The sequence below is a fragment of the Balaenoptera physalus genome (genome assembly GCF_965194825.1).
Source record: "Balaenoptera physalus genome assembly, chromosome: 14".
NCBI classification, from domain to species: domain Eukaryota; kingdom Metazoa; phylum Chordata; class Mammalia; order Artiodactyla; family Balaenopteridae; genus Balaenoptera; species Balaenoptera physalus.
This window is the reverse complement of record NC_138893.1, coordinates 48,790,129-48,804,871: the sequence shown is the minus strand read 5'-3', so window position 1 is coordinate 48,804,871 and position 14,743 is coordinate 48,790,129. Positions and strand designations below refer to the sequence as shown.

The following is a 14,743-nucleotide window of genomic DNA, read 5'->3' as shown; positions in this document are numbered from 1 at the left end:
AAAGGCTTCAGAAATAACAGTTGGCCAAGGGCCTCAGGGAAAACATCTTCCTTCTGACCTGCATAGCACCTTTTGGACTTTTCACCATGTTTGCTCATTAAACAGAGCTCCTACTGAACTTATGCTAATCATGCCAAAAGATTGCCAAATCAAATTTGGTAGGAATGCCCTTGAGGTAATTGGTCTTTTAAATCAAACAGTTTTTTTTTCTTCTTTTTAATGTGCAGTTGAATGAAGAAAACAAACAGGTAATCATTTTTTGACCTCAGTTTACCCTAATGTGCGACAAAATAATGACCATCTGCAGTAAATCTTAACTGGATCAGGAAAAGAGTTTGATAATTTTTAAAAGACAAGCTAGGAGATGTAAAAATGGTGGGTTTTCTTTTCCTTTATAAGGTGCCCTGGTTAAACTTTTAGGAAAGTATTAAATATACTTCTAGTTTCCATAGTTAAAGAAGAAGATTGAGGAATATTTCAAGGATGGTTATATCATTAGAAATTAAGAGCATTAAGGGAAGGTTCAAGGGTGAGTAAATAAATTGAAGACCAGTTGTACCTGAAGACTTTGTCAGGGGCACAGAAAGTGTAAGTCATATATAAGCCATGGTCCTTGTCATCAGGAGCTGATAGTTCAGTTTTTAAATAACAGCCTTTAAGCAATGAAGAATTTTAATAAGAAAATTTCAACTAGTTGCTCTGAGCTCAGTGCAAAAAGAATAAGAGGGGAGGGACTTCCCTGGCGTCCAGTGGTTAAGACTCCGCGCTTCCAATGCAGGGGGCGTGGGTTCCACCCCTGGCTGGGGAACTAAGATCCCACGTGCCACATGGCATGGCCAAAAAAAAAAAAAAAAGAAGGAAATTGGTATGACCCAAGAAATTTTTTCATTAGAGGTATGGGAATACAAGAGGTCTTGTAAAACATTGGAATGAATTTTACAGGACAGACCCCTCTTTTAACAAAGCTGTTCAAAATGGAGAAATTCTCAGATTTCTGAGTGGGTTCAGCTGTAGACCCTAACTTATTACTACAAAGCGAGGAAAGGGCAGGTGGTATCTTTTAAGCCCGATTCATCTGTGTGACCTTGATTCTAAACAGTGCTTTCTTGGTTCTAGAGTTCAATATCTACCCAATCATAACCTACTTCAGTGACAGCATTAGTTAGAATGGTACAGCTGGGATTAGGCATACTTTACTATTCATGAATGCTTGATGGTCCTGCGAGGGGAAAAGATGAAAAGAAAGGGTGTTCTGGTTATTTGGTTTATTAGGCTTTTCAAAATTTATGAGGAAGAGGTATTAGCCTTTTGCTTGTCATTCTGAACTTCTCAGTTCCCCCAAAAGATGTTGAGTGATGATATTGGGCTAGAAATCCACATTGTTCTTTTCCTAAGAATAACATACTTTAGGGCTTCCCTGGTGGCTCAGTGGTTAAGAATCTGCCTGCCAATGCAGGGGACACGGGTTCGAGCCCTGGTCCGGGAAGATCCCACATGCCGCGGAGCAACTAAGCCCGTGTGCCACAACTACTGAGCCTGCGCTCTAGAGCCCACGAGCCACAACTACTGAGCCCACGTGCCACAACTACTGAAGCAGGTGCGCCTAGAGCCAGTGCTCCGCAACAAGAGAAGCCACTGCAATGAGAAGCCCGCGCACCACAACGAAGAGTAGCCCCCACTCGCCGCAGCTAGAGAAAGCCCTCGCCCAGCAACAAAGACCCAATGCAGTCAAAAATAAATAAATAAATAAATAATTTAAAAAAAAATAACATACTTTATACATTATTTTCATTTATTAAAAATATACATTTTAAGAATTGTATTTGATCTGGAATCTAGAAAAGATATGTATTAAACAATACAAAATTAAAGTAGATGTGTTTTACCCAGAGAAGTGCCATAAACAGTTATTTAAATATTCAAAAATAGGTGAAATAGACAACTAGGAATATTTGATCCTTATGAGAGTGAGAGGCAGTATGGAATGATGATTAAGAGCAAAAAGTTGATGCCAAACATTTTAGTTTTTTCCCTCTTAACTCTGCCATTTAGCATTTTGGCCTTGAGAAAACAATTTAACATCTCTGTGTCTTCGTTTCATGTGTATGAAGTTCTCTGAAAGAGCACGTGGTACGTGGTTTAGATTATTATTAGTTTAGATCTACTGATACATGGTCCCTGCGAGCATGTGATGTCAGGACCAGCTAAAGACCAGTGTTTCTTTTGCTGCCAGGACGTGGTTTATGAAGCTGCCTGTAGGTCTTTTGACAGCGGGCAGCTTTACCTCCAACATTTTATTAGAACCATTTTCAAATATACAGAAAAGTTTAAAGAATTACAGTGATGACCCACTTACCCACCACCTAGATTATATACTTGTTAACCTTCTGCAATCATTTAATACGTTTTAACATCATATTTACTAACAGCAGTGCCATAGAAACGGGCCTAATTCTTCCCTCGCCACAAACCTTTTTCAAAAGATATTGGACTTAAAGAGTTAAAGGAGCAGATTTTCTCTTAATTGATTATTGTATCAAATACAGTATTTTCAGTGCTTCATTATTGCAAGGGGAGGATTTATTAAAAATCATGGAAGCCTGCAGAGGCTTTTCAGCTTACCTACTGGGGGAGGCACAGCAGTAGCCTAAACAGGACCCCTACCCCCACCCCCCCTTCAGGCACACATGGCTTTAAAGGTCATGCCAAGACAGCAGCGGAACCCTCTCCTCTTACTGATTCTTGGCCTTTCTTCCGATGGCTCCCAACCTTACTAGGTTGGGAGGCCTATTACGTGAGTTCAGCAAGAAATGTGAACCTATCTATCCATTTCTTTGTAAAACAAAGAATGTTGCTTGCTGTCAGGTTCTGCAAGGATTAAGTCTTCAGCTACTGCTGCCACTGATGACAGTACAGCCTGAAAGGAATTCAGGACGAAAAACAGGATGAAGCACTCTGTGCTTTGGAAAAACAGGTCTCTTAGATAGTTAGATATATCTCAAGAAAAATTTTTATGAACCCAGATTCTTACATCTTTACATACATAGAAAAGCACTAAAATCATTAACTGAGATATCTGTTCCTCGTGACTAGAAGTAACCTTTCACTGAGATGTGTGCTGGATTACACATACCCCCAGACAAACTCATCTTTACACCGGCTTCTCCCCCTAGCTCTTTAGAGCAGTGCCCCCCGAGCTACCAAGAGGCTGAGTCCCAGGCTAGAGCCCTCAGTAAGACTCTGAACAAAACTCAACTCACAACTCTTACGCTGTGTATTTTTCTTTCAGTCGACATTTTCATTAAGTCACTAAATATTAACTATGTACCTACTGTGTACCAGGTACCATCCTAGGCCTGGATTGCTAACAATGGAATATTATGCACCCCGGGGGCCCCACAGGATAAAAACGGACAGGCATATTTTCTGAGCTTTGTTGGTACCTGTCCTCACTTCCGTGCTTTGCCACGTTTCTTCAACTGTACACACGCCACAATTTGGGTCTAAACAGGGTTTTTTTTGTAGACCCTGCCCTAAGAGTCAGCAGAGGGAGGTCTCACTAGACGGTCGAAATGAACTCTTTTGTAAATATGAAGCTGGAAGTAGACAATCCTAATAATAACCCATGACTTGAGCTTTACTGCTTCATTCCAGTCTCTGTTCAACTGCTGATCCTGCAGTTCCCGTAAGCACAACTCCCACTGAGGTTAATGGGAGTGTTACGTGAATGTAAGTTTTGTACTTCATCTTCTGCCGAGCAAGCCTTGCTTGTCTTGGACGGTTGACCGTCGTCCCGATCCCCTTCCCCAGCAGGCCACACTAGTCCCTCCTTTCATGTAGCAGAGCCGTACAGCAGTGACAGGCTCCGGGTGAAGGGAAAATCAGTTGAGGACAGAAGTGTTCTGCCCATTGCCTCATATAATAGCAGAGTGCCTCCTATACACTGTCCAGGAGCCAGAGAGAGTAAAAAAGTAGAATGGTGAATTGATGATGTTCTAGGTGCTCTGTAAGCCAGACTTGTGTCCGCTGACTTTGCAAACTAGGCCGAAAGCCGTTAACCTTCTTCTCATTCATGGAAGGAAAAGTGATGCGGGAGACAGAAAGCAGGTGTTCTTTCTAGATCTGGCTCTACTGCTGAATTAGTTACTTGCCCCTCGGAAAATCATTTGTCCACTTTGGGGTTCGCTTTCTCCAGCTGTAAAACGAGGTTTTGAACTTGGCATACTCTAAGTTCCCTTCCAACTCAGAAACAGACTTAATGGGTCTAGGTTCTGGAGAGGTTGCAGAATTTTTAAAAATTGTTTGAACTAGTTGCCCACATTTATAAATCAGAAGGTTTTCCATAACATATGACTTTCTGGCTTCTCTTGGAAAATTGGCAACATGAGCCCTGCATTTCGCACAGCTGCCGTGGCCCCAGTGAGTATTGGCTTCCCTGTTACACAGGGCGTGTCCCTTTAGACACCGTCCCTACCAGTCAACGTTGCCGACCCCTGTAGGCTTTTTGAGTTTGTGGCCCCATTTTAGGACTAGAATTAGCACAGTTTCATCAAAATTCAAAGTGAGGGTATTTTCCCCATTATAGTTCAAATGATGGCAGGCCTATGGCTTAATCTATGACTCTGACTTACATGTTTAATTCATTACAAGCAGAAGCCAAGAAGGGCACATGGAGCTTGGCAGAGATGCTCACAGGAGGGAACCAAAGAGCACTGGAGCTGCTTATGGTAATTTGACATATAACCCAGAGCCTGTTTGTGTTAGGTGAGGCGTCCCGGACGGTTTATTCTCTGTTCTGAGTTAACAAGCTTCCATCACATCACTTTCTTTGTGAATATGAAATGAGCATCCTCAGGAAAGCAAAGCCTCAAAATGTCAAGTTGCTAGGGAGGAAAGGTTTGCACAGCAAGCGCAGAAGGATTTGTGTGGCTGCTAGGCTTAGTAGTTAATGTTTTATTAACTGTCCTTATTTTCTTTTCTTATTAACCTTATTCCTTTCAAGGGACCTAACTAGGGAAATGTTGTGAAGGAGGTGTTTTTATTTTTGCTTTTCAATAATGTAACAGGAGCCCAAGAGGCAACCCTTTACAAATGGTGATTTCTCATGGTAAAGGGGAAAATTCATTGCTTCGTGTGCTATTTATAAACCGTGCCAAATATCCCCAGTTGTTTCTTTTCTGAAAAGAACTCCCCTACGCCTCCCTCATAATGCTGATTTTTCTAATTTTACAGAGAAGAACACTGAGGCTGAGGATTTTAAATGACTTGCACGGTGGGAGTACAGTCTAAGACAGGTTAGAACCAAGACCACACCTAGCTCTGCCGACTCCTGGTGTACCCCTGCATCAGAGGGTTTGTCCTTGCTCTCCTTTCGGGGATTCCCAAATTTTAAAATATAGAATTAAAAAGGGAAATGATTACTATAAAAGTAAAGATAATGGTTACATCTAGGGTAGGGAACATGTGCGTGATCTAGAAGGGCTATATAGGGGTTTTCTCAACTAGGGGGTGGCTCCCATTACCATTATAAACGATTACAAAGTGAACATAAGGGGCTTCCCTGGTGGCACAGTGGTTGGGAATCCGCCTACCAATGCAAGGGACACAGGTTCGAGCCCTGGTCCGGGAAGATCCCAAATGCCGCGGAGCAACTAAGCCCGTGCGCCACAACTACTGAGCCTGAGCTCTAGAGCCCGCGAGCCACAACTACTGAGCCCACGTGCCACAACTACTGAAGCCTGCAGGCCTAGAGCCCGTGCTCCGCAACAAGAGAAGCCACTGCAGTGAGAAGCCCACGCACCTCAACAAAGAGTAGCCCCTGCTTGCTGCAACTAGAGAAAGCCAGTGCACAGCAGCGAAGACCCAACGCAGCCAAAAATAAATAAATAAATAAATAAATAAAATAAACAACAACAACAACAAAGTGAACATAATCTTTGCCTGGGACTGTCCTAGTTAGCCTCAAACTAGGTCAATTATTGATAGTACCTTTTTTTCCACTCTCAAACAGGTTCTGTTTTAAATGATAAATTATGTGGTCAGCTACTATACATTTATGCTTTATGCACCTTTATACATGTTTATTATATGTCAAAAACTTTTAAAGTTAAAAAATATATATCCGGAAGTCTGACCTATGCTCAGGAGGCCAAGGCCAACCTGGGAAACCTTGTGTTTGCTCTAAGAGTCATGATTACTGCACGGACCACAGTGGCCACAGCTGTGATTCAGGTGTGGACTTCCAGAGTTGTGGGGTGTGGTGTTCCATCTTGGTTTTCTGGGGGCTGCTGTGGCATGAGATAGTCGTCTCTGTTTGTTTGTCCTATATGTTGCTGGAAAAATGGTGTATCCCTTGGTCATAGTTGTGAAGGTCAGTCAAGATAATATGTGAGAAAGTGCTTTGTAAACTGTGAAGTTTTTTTCTAAATGGAGTGGTAGGAGTTCCCTAAATCCCTAAATTGGCAGGCAGGGCCCCAGCATCGCTGCACTGGCACCTGTCAGTTAATCTTCTTGTAATACAGCTCTTCTACTTAGAACATTCTATAGCTCCTGAAGAATGAAATCTAAACTCCTAAACTTGGCATTCAACCCACCCCAATCAACTTTCCAACATTATTCTTGCTGTTCCTCTTCAAGGGCCATAGAACCAAATTCAAGCATATGGTGTTCTAAAAATGCTGCTCCCTTTCCAACCTCATCTCACACTTTTCTCTCCATTAGAATGCCTTTTTCCTCTTTCTTCTCTCTCAATCCCTTTTTCTTGGACTGAATATTTGTCCCTCCCCCTTCCATTCATATATTGAAGCCCTAACCCCCAGAGTGCTTGTATTTGGAGATGGAGCCTCTAAGGAAGTAATTAAGGTTAAATGAGGCCATAAGGATGGGGCCCTGATCCAACAGGATAGTGTCCTTATAAGAGACACCAGTGAGCTCTTGCTCTCTCTCCATGTATGCACTCAGAGGAAAGGCCGCTTGAGGACAAAGGGGCCATCTGCAAGCCAGGAAGAGAGCTCTCACAAGAAACCGACCTCACAGGACCTTGATCTGGGATTTCAGCCTCCAGAACTGTGAGAACATAAATTTCTGTTGTTTAAGCCACCCAGTCTATGGTATTTTGTTAGGATAGAGCAGACTAAAACACCGGTTCTTTGAATAGCTTTTTCATCTGCATATCTAAAAACCTCTCTATTCTAACCTATTTTTAGTTCCTCTGGGATACCTATTTGTTTATTTTAAATATCTCAAAGACCAATTCAAAGACCATGAAGCTTCCCTCGATTCCTGCATTTTATTTTGTATTTCTTTTTAAGACATTCGATGTTCTATCCTGCACTATGTAGTTATTTAGTACATGTTTCCTGACCTCCTTACTAGTAAGTTTTTGGGGTAACCTCTGATTCAATATTATAGCTCCACAATGCCTAGTACAGTGCCTGGAGCTTATTAGATACACAATCTATATAAGTTGAATGAGGGAACAAATGAATGAAAGAGAAAAAAAGAAATGGGGTGAGAAATAAGACACAAACTTAAAGTTTAAGGAGGAAGCAGAGGGACTTCCCTGGTGGTCCAATGGTTAAGAATCCGCCTTCCAATGCAGGGGACTTGGGTTCAATCTCTGATCAGGGAACTAAGATCCCACATGTCACAGGGCAACTAAGCCCACGTGCTGCAACTACTGAGCCCGCACGCCGCAACTCCTGAGCCCACGCACCTCAACTAGAAAGCCCACATGCCACAAACTACAGAGCCCACGTGCTCTGGAGCCCGTGTTCCACAACTAAGACCCGATGCAGCCAAATAAATAAATAAAATAAATATTAAAAAAAAATAAAGAGGAAGCAGAGAGAATTGAGATGTGGTATTAATAAGTGGGAAGCAATAAGTTAAATCTTCAGTGTAGTGGTGTTTCAAATGAAACAAATAGGTATCTCAGAGGAACTAAAAATAGAAGAATTCGTTCCCACTGAGGTCTGGCATATTATTTGTCTATACATGGAGATTTGACTAATTATTAGAGTACAATTTTTGCTCCAGCTCCAAACGATTTGGAAAAAAGACCATAGGAATGAATTCAGCTGATATGGGAAAACTGGCATTTTATGACTAGAGCCATAATCACAAATTAGAGCTCTGGTATCAGACCCAGGGCTCAGAATTGGACATTTAGGATCTGTTCTTTTCCCTGCAGTCTCATCCCTAGTTACCATCCTCCTGTCAGAGTCTGCCTTATCTCCCACCTCTTCCTCACTCCCCAAATGTAGTTTTTAAATTTAGATTGTTGGATGGGCAATATTCACATGGATCAACATTTTAAAACCTAAAATTGCAACCTGGGTTGAGTGTTTTAGTCACATTGATAAGGATAATGGAGCTCAGAACATTTCTTTGTCCAAGACTGAGCTGGAGACTGCAACTGGGGTGGCACAGCAGTCCGAAAGAACACCCTAAAAGATTCTAGAAAGTCCCGCAGTCGCAGGGCCTGGCAGCCAGGAGGACAGGGGGCCCGGAGCAGGGCAAACAGTGGACTTGGAGCAGCAGAAGGCTACTTCTTGGGGCTGCCCCATGGAGGTTCAGGAGGGGCCGGCCCCCTGGGAGAAGGGCAGTGGGTGTGGGGTGCTGTCCAGTGCACCGTGAAGGGAGCGGGGAGGGACCAGGATGGAGGTCCGAGAGGGAGGGAAGAGTCGGCAGAATGGGAAGTGGCAGGGGGCCACCCACCATTGGCAGGGAATCGCTCTCAAGGAGCTTGCACCCTTCTCAAAGGAGGAAGCTTTTGTCACAACTCTGTAAAAAAGCCATGTTTTCCCTTCTCTTTCTCCACAGTGACTATGTCCAGAAAATATCTAGCAAAGGGGGGAACTAGGAAAGCCCAAAACAAAAAGCCTGAAAAAGAGAAGGTAAACTGCATTGCTGACGTTATTTTGTTTTGTTTGCCCTCCGTTGTGAAAAGTTCTCATTTGAGCTAAAAGAGTTTTATGTCTTTAAACAAGTGGATAATGTTATTTCAGGGGGAGCAGGTTTGACTGGAGGGAAAGTTTGGGCAACTGCAGCATCACCCAGTTCCTGTTTTTCCTCAAAATCTCCGGTGCTTTGGTGAGATTAAAATGTCACTGTCGAAGCAATAACTTTGAATATTTTTCTACAAGTAGGCATTTTTTTTCTGGGGGGAAAAGGTTTCTGTATAAAATTAGCTTTATGTTGAGAAACCAGATGCGTAGAGAGCCATTTGGTGTGTTATTTGCTATCTTTAGAGTCAAACTCTAAAAGACTTTTAGGTCTGGATGCAGCGCCTCCGCAAATCTCTGAACCTGCAGACATGGGAGCATATTCCATGCAGATGAGAAAACTGAACAGGTACCCTTCCCCCTGAGGATCCCGTAAAGGATTCTAGCAAGAGAGGGTTGGTTAGGGAAAGCATTTGCTAGGAGGTTCTGCTTTACCTAAATGATGTGCTGAAGGTCAAAGTCAGAACCTACCTAGGATTAGATATCCACAGCAACCAGTTAGCAGTCTTGAGGTTTTTGTAGCCCTTTCTGGAGGTGAAACCTCCTAACCACTGGACGGCCAGGAAATTCCCTTCTTGGAGAATATGATCCCCCCTTCCTACCACCACTGCCACTCAGGATGAACATCAGATTCACACAGGGGACTGCTGAGCTTGTGTGTGAATGTGAGCTTGGCTGGTTTTATATTGTAAATTGTCTTGATGGGTGCTTTCTGACATTTTGCTATGAACTTCTAACTTGCTTCTAAATTGCTGAATGCCACACTTCCCTGACTGTTCTAGCTTTTTCTGAAATGCACAGGAAATGTCTGTAGGTTTGGCAAGCTTCTCCCCACCCCCATCTCCACACTCTTATTCCGAAAGTGTACATTCAGCATTTAAGAGCCTTTAATCATCTTCCCTCTTAGCTCCCTTACACACACTTGTACTCACACTTTTTATGAAGTTAAAACAGTTTTATTTTCAATCAGTTGACTTAGAAAAGGACTGTATCTATCCTTTGTCATATATCCCTAAAAAGCTCAACTTTTCTTCCAAACTTTGATAATGTTATTTTTATAAATGCATGCCAAGTGTGTGAATCAGGATTTTTAAAATATAAACATGTTTCTCGGATATAGCAGTATGAGAATTGTGGGTGGGAGAAGCAGCATCAGAAGCTGAAGGGCTGGAAACTAGATTGGGGACATTATTTGAAGTAATCAGAATAAAAATTCTTTCATTTCTTTAACATTCTACAAGTACCGTTTCGAGCATCTACCATTGTTCTAGGCCCTGATGATACAGCAGTGAACAAAACAGACAAAATCCTTGCCCTCAGGAAGCTTAAGTTCTAGTAGAAGGAGACAGATGTAAACTAAATTAAGGAAAATACAGTAGAGATGGAGTGTAGGGAGTGTTTGTTCACAAGTTTATAAAGGTGGCCTTTGGGACTTCCCTGGTGGTCCAGTGGGTAAGACTCTGTGCTCCCAATGCAGGGGGCCCAGGTTCGATCCCTGGTAGGGAAGCTAGGTCCCACATGCATGCTGCAACTAAGAAGTCTGCATGCTACAACTAAGAGTCTGCATGCCACAAATAAGAGTCCGCATGCCGCAACTAAACATGCCACAATGAAGATCCTGCATGCTGCAACTAAGACCCAGCACAGCCAAAATAAATAGGTAAATGAATGAATAAATAAATAAATATTAAAGGTGGCCTTTGAACAATCTTGAAGGAGGTGGACTAACGTTCTATGCTGACATCTGGGGGAAGAGAGTCCCAGGCACAGGAAACAGCTGCAAGTGCACAAGCTCCCTGAAGGAGCATCCCTGGAGAGAAGGAACAACAGCCAGGAGAATCTGGCTGGAGCAGCAGGTGATGAGGTTATAGAAGAAAGTGGGTGGGCAGCAGCTCTTTTAGAGCCTTGTCAGATATTGTAGCTACCAGTGGCTTTTACTGTGATGAGTTGGGAAGCCAGAGTAGGGTTTCAAACAAGGAAGGGACAGCATCTTATTTAACAAGACCACTCTGGCTGCTGGGTTGAGAAGGGAAGGGGGCAGGTGTAGAAGAGCAGAGACCAGTGAGGAGGCCACTGCAATCTCTACTAGAAATTAATAAAAAATGTTTGATTGGTTTACATAAAGGGAAGAAAATGTGCTTGCAGAATACAAAAGAAAAAAGGAAACAATTCTTTTTTAGATGTTTAAGTTGCAAGAAAAAAACCACTTTGGTAACAACTTTGCTACTGCATCTCCTCCACAGAATGGGCTTGGGAGTCCTAGGTCTTCAGGGTTTTTTTCTCCTGAGTGACCGATGAACCTAGCTGGGTTTGGTCAGTGTGTTTAAGAATGAGCCTTTATGGATCTGCTTAGTATGTCTGACCCTTCCCATTTCCCAAATTTGCCCGAGTCCCAGTTAGAAAAACAGATTCCTGGGTCCTATCCATTCAGTAAATATGGAATGGGGCCAGGAACTTTCAGTAAGAAAAGGAAGGGATTCTTATGACTTGGAAGATGGGGAACTACTTTAATTTCCGCACCTCCCGCTCACCTTGTGGGGTTTGCGACGGACCTGGAAAGCGTTGCAGGGCGCCCGTGATACCGGCAGGTGGCGCCACCTGACCGTGAGCTGCAGAGGGCGCTTGTCTTAGGGATAGGCGAGAGGCTCCAGCAGAGCGGGTTTGTGCGGTGCTGGGGCCCACCGGCCACCGCTTATCCCGAGTGGAGAGGCGCGCACGAGTAAATAAGGGGGGCGCGGCCGGTGGCTCGGCTTCATTTTAGGCTACTGTGCATCTTAAGCCTCCCTAGTCGGCTTCTCGGGCTCCTGGGGCAGGAAGGCGCAGCCCTCTCTGCACGGGCATTGAGCACGCGGAAGCCGGCAGCGTGGCACAGCGAGAACCAGCCGCCTCGGGCCGCAGGACATTAGTCCAGCGGGGCAACCCAAGGGCCGGGATGTACTACCGAGGTCCCTCCGGGCTTTCGGACTCGCGAATGGCCCCTTTTCATTGGCAGCCGGAAGTAAGGCCCCGCCCCCTTTCGTACAGCTCTCAACTGTGACTGGCTCTCGGGCACCGGCTGGCCACACCTCCTCCCCTCGCACATACACAAGAGTCACGCGCCTTTCAGTTGGAAACTTGGCGTGCTGAGGAGGACGCTGGCCCTCGTCTCCCCACCCATTTATCTTGCCATTGGTTCGCGGCGCCGCTCACGGCCACGCCCCCATTCCAGCCCCCTGGCTGGGAGGGCGGACGCCCGCTCGTGATTAGCTGCTCTGCCTGCCTCTCGCAGGAGCGGTTGGCACTTCTTCCCCCTCTCCCCTCTCCCGCCAGCCTCGAGGTTCCTGAGTTGGCCCAGGCCGAGTCAGTGTCAGTCAGGGAGGCGGACCGCTGAGCAGTGGGTGCGAACACTGCGTTGCAGTCTCGCCCAGGGGCCGGTGCCTGCGCTCGCGCCGCCGGGTGGGAAGGATGAAGCTGCAGCTGGAGCAGCCACCCTATGATTGGCTGGGGCACTTGTGAACCCGAAGTAAAGATGGCGGGCGGGCAGGCAGCCGCCGCACTGCCCACTTGGAAGATGGCGGCGCGCCGCAGCCTCAGCGCTCGCGGCCGGGGGGTCCTGCAGGCGGCGGCTGGACGGCTGTTGCCGCTGCTTCTGCTGAGCTGCTGCTGCGGCGCGGGCGGCTGCGCAGCGGCGGGCGAGAACGAGGAGACTGTGATCATCGGGTTGCGGCTGGAGGACACGAACGACGTGTCGTTCATGGAAGGGGGGGCGCTGCGGGTGAGCGAGCGGACCCGGGTCAAGCTGCGGGTGTACGGGCAGAACATCAACAACGAGACATGGTCCCGCATTGCTTTCACAGAGCATGAGCGGCGGCGCCACAGCCCGGGCGAGCGCGGGCTGGGGGGCCCTGCGCCGCCGGAGCCGGACAGCGGCCCCCAGCGCTGCGGCATCCGCACATCAGATATCATCATCTTGCCCCATATCATTCTCAATCGCCGTACATCAGGCATCATTGAGATCGAGATCAAACCGCTGCGCAAGATGGAGAAGAGCAAGTCCTATTACCTGTGCACGTCGCTCTCCACGCCAGCCCTGGGCGCCGGCGGCCCGGGGTCTGCGGGTGGCGCCGTCGGGGGCAAGGGCGGCTCCGGGGTGGCCGGGCTCCCGCCGCCCCCGTGGGCCGAGACCACCTGGATTTATCACGACGGCGAGGACACCAAGATGATCGTGGGGGAGGAGAAGAAGTTCCTGCTGCCTTTCTGGCTGCAGGTGATCTTCATTTCGCTGCTTCTGTGCCTATCGGGCATGTTCAGCGGCCTCAACCTGGGACTCATGGCCCTGGACCCGATGGAGCTGCGCATCGTGCAGAACTGCGGCACGGAGAAGGAGAAGAATTACGCCAAGCGCATCGAGCCCGTGCGCAGGCAGGGCAACTACCTGCTGTGCTCGCTGCTGCTGGGCAACGTGCTGGTCAACACCACGCTCACCATCCTGCTCGACGACATAGCTGGCTCAGGCCTCGTGGCGGTGGTGGTCTCCACCATCGGCATCGTCATCTTCGGGGAGATCGTGCCCCAGGCCATCTGCTCCCGGCACGGCCTGGCTGTGGGGGCCAACACCATCTTCCTCACCAAGTTTTTCATGATGATGACCTTCCCCGCCTCTTACCCCGTAAGCAAGCTGCTGGACTGCGTCCTGGGCCAGGAGATAGGCACCGTCTATAACCGGGAAAAACTGCTGGAGATGCTCCGGGTCACAGACCCCTACAACGACCTTGTAAAGGAGGAGCTGAACATCATCCAAGGGGCGCTGGAGCTCCGCACCAAGACCGTGGAGGACGTGATGACTCCCCTCCGGGACTGTTTCATGATCACCGGCGAAGCCATTCTGGACTTCAACACCATGTCGGAGATCATGGAGAGCGGCTACACTCGGATTCCAGTATTTGAGGGGGAGCGCTCCAACATCGTGGACCTCCTCTTTGTCAAAGACTTGGCCTTCGTGGATCCAGATGACTGTACTCCCCTGAAAACCATCACTAAATTTTATAACCACCCCTTGCACTTTGTTTTCAATGACACCAAGTTGGACGCTATGCTGGAAGAATTTAAGAAAGGTGGGAAATTTTGCTATCTTTCATTGGCTTGCTCTTTCTCTCTCCATCCTCCTCCCTACTTGAGTCCTCTACCCTCAGAACAACCCCCCAAGGCGAATTGACCGGAATTTCTCTTCTCTTTTAATTGCAAAGTTGAAAGGATGGCATGGATTTGGGGATGGATTGAACTAGTAAGCGCTTCTAGGTTCTTTAAAAGCACAAGACTGCCATCACTTGCTTTTTCCCATATCAAAAAGCAGGGTTCCTATTTTCTGTGCATGGTACTCTTCCCCCATGCAGTCTGGTCTTGAGAGGTCTGCTGCATTCATTGCCTGGATTCTGAGTGGGTAGATGAAAGTAGGGACCCGCTCATGCCGTGCTATGCCATTTGGTTGACATGTACTAATTGCAGGCATTTGGAAAACGTTTAAACAGCTTTTCTAAACCCTATACAATCACTGGCGTTTCAGAGATTGGAAGTGCATTTTCAGTAGTTTCTGTTCCTGGTTGTCTGGTGACCTGTGGGAGAGATTAGGGTCCGCTTTTGAGAATATGGTATGGGATAAGCCAGGTATCACCAAAAAATTCACTCATTTGAATGACTTGCCTTAGCTAGAAAAGAGGGTTTTTAAAAAACTAAAGCTATTCGTTAATATATAACTTGGA

At 46.3% G+C, this 14,743-nt stretch overlaps 1 protein-coding gene across 10 annotated transcripts in view; it reads left to right on the top strand.

The window, feature by feature from the left end:
• Positions 1-35: 35 nt before the first annotated feature.
• Positions 36-14,743, top strand: part of CNNM2 (cyclin and CBS domain divalent metal cation transport mediator 2) — a 151,794-nt gene continuing 137,086 nt past the window's right edge. For 7 of the 10 annotated variants that reach the window (XR_014253462.1, XR_014253463.1, XR_014253464.1 and 4 more), the window contains exon 1: positions 36-14,098. Coding sequence is in view for 7 of the 10 variants with exons in the window: in XM_082425129.1 (XP_082281255.1) it covers positions 12,478-14,098 (1,621 nt within the window). In the remaining 3 variants the exon portion in view is untranslated. The remainder of the gene's footprint in view (positions 14,099-14,743) is intronic. The other 3 variants (XM_082425128.1, XM_082425127.1, XM_082425126.1) reach the window with 3 other exon arrangements.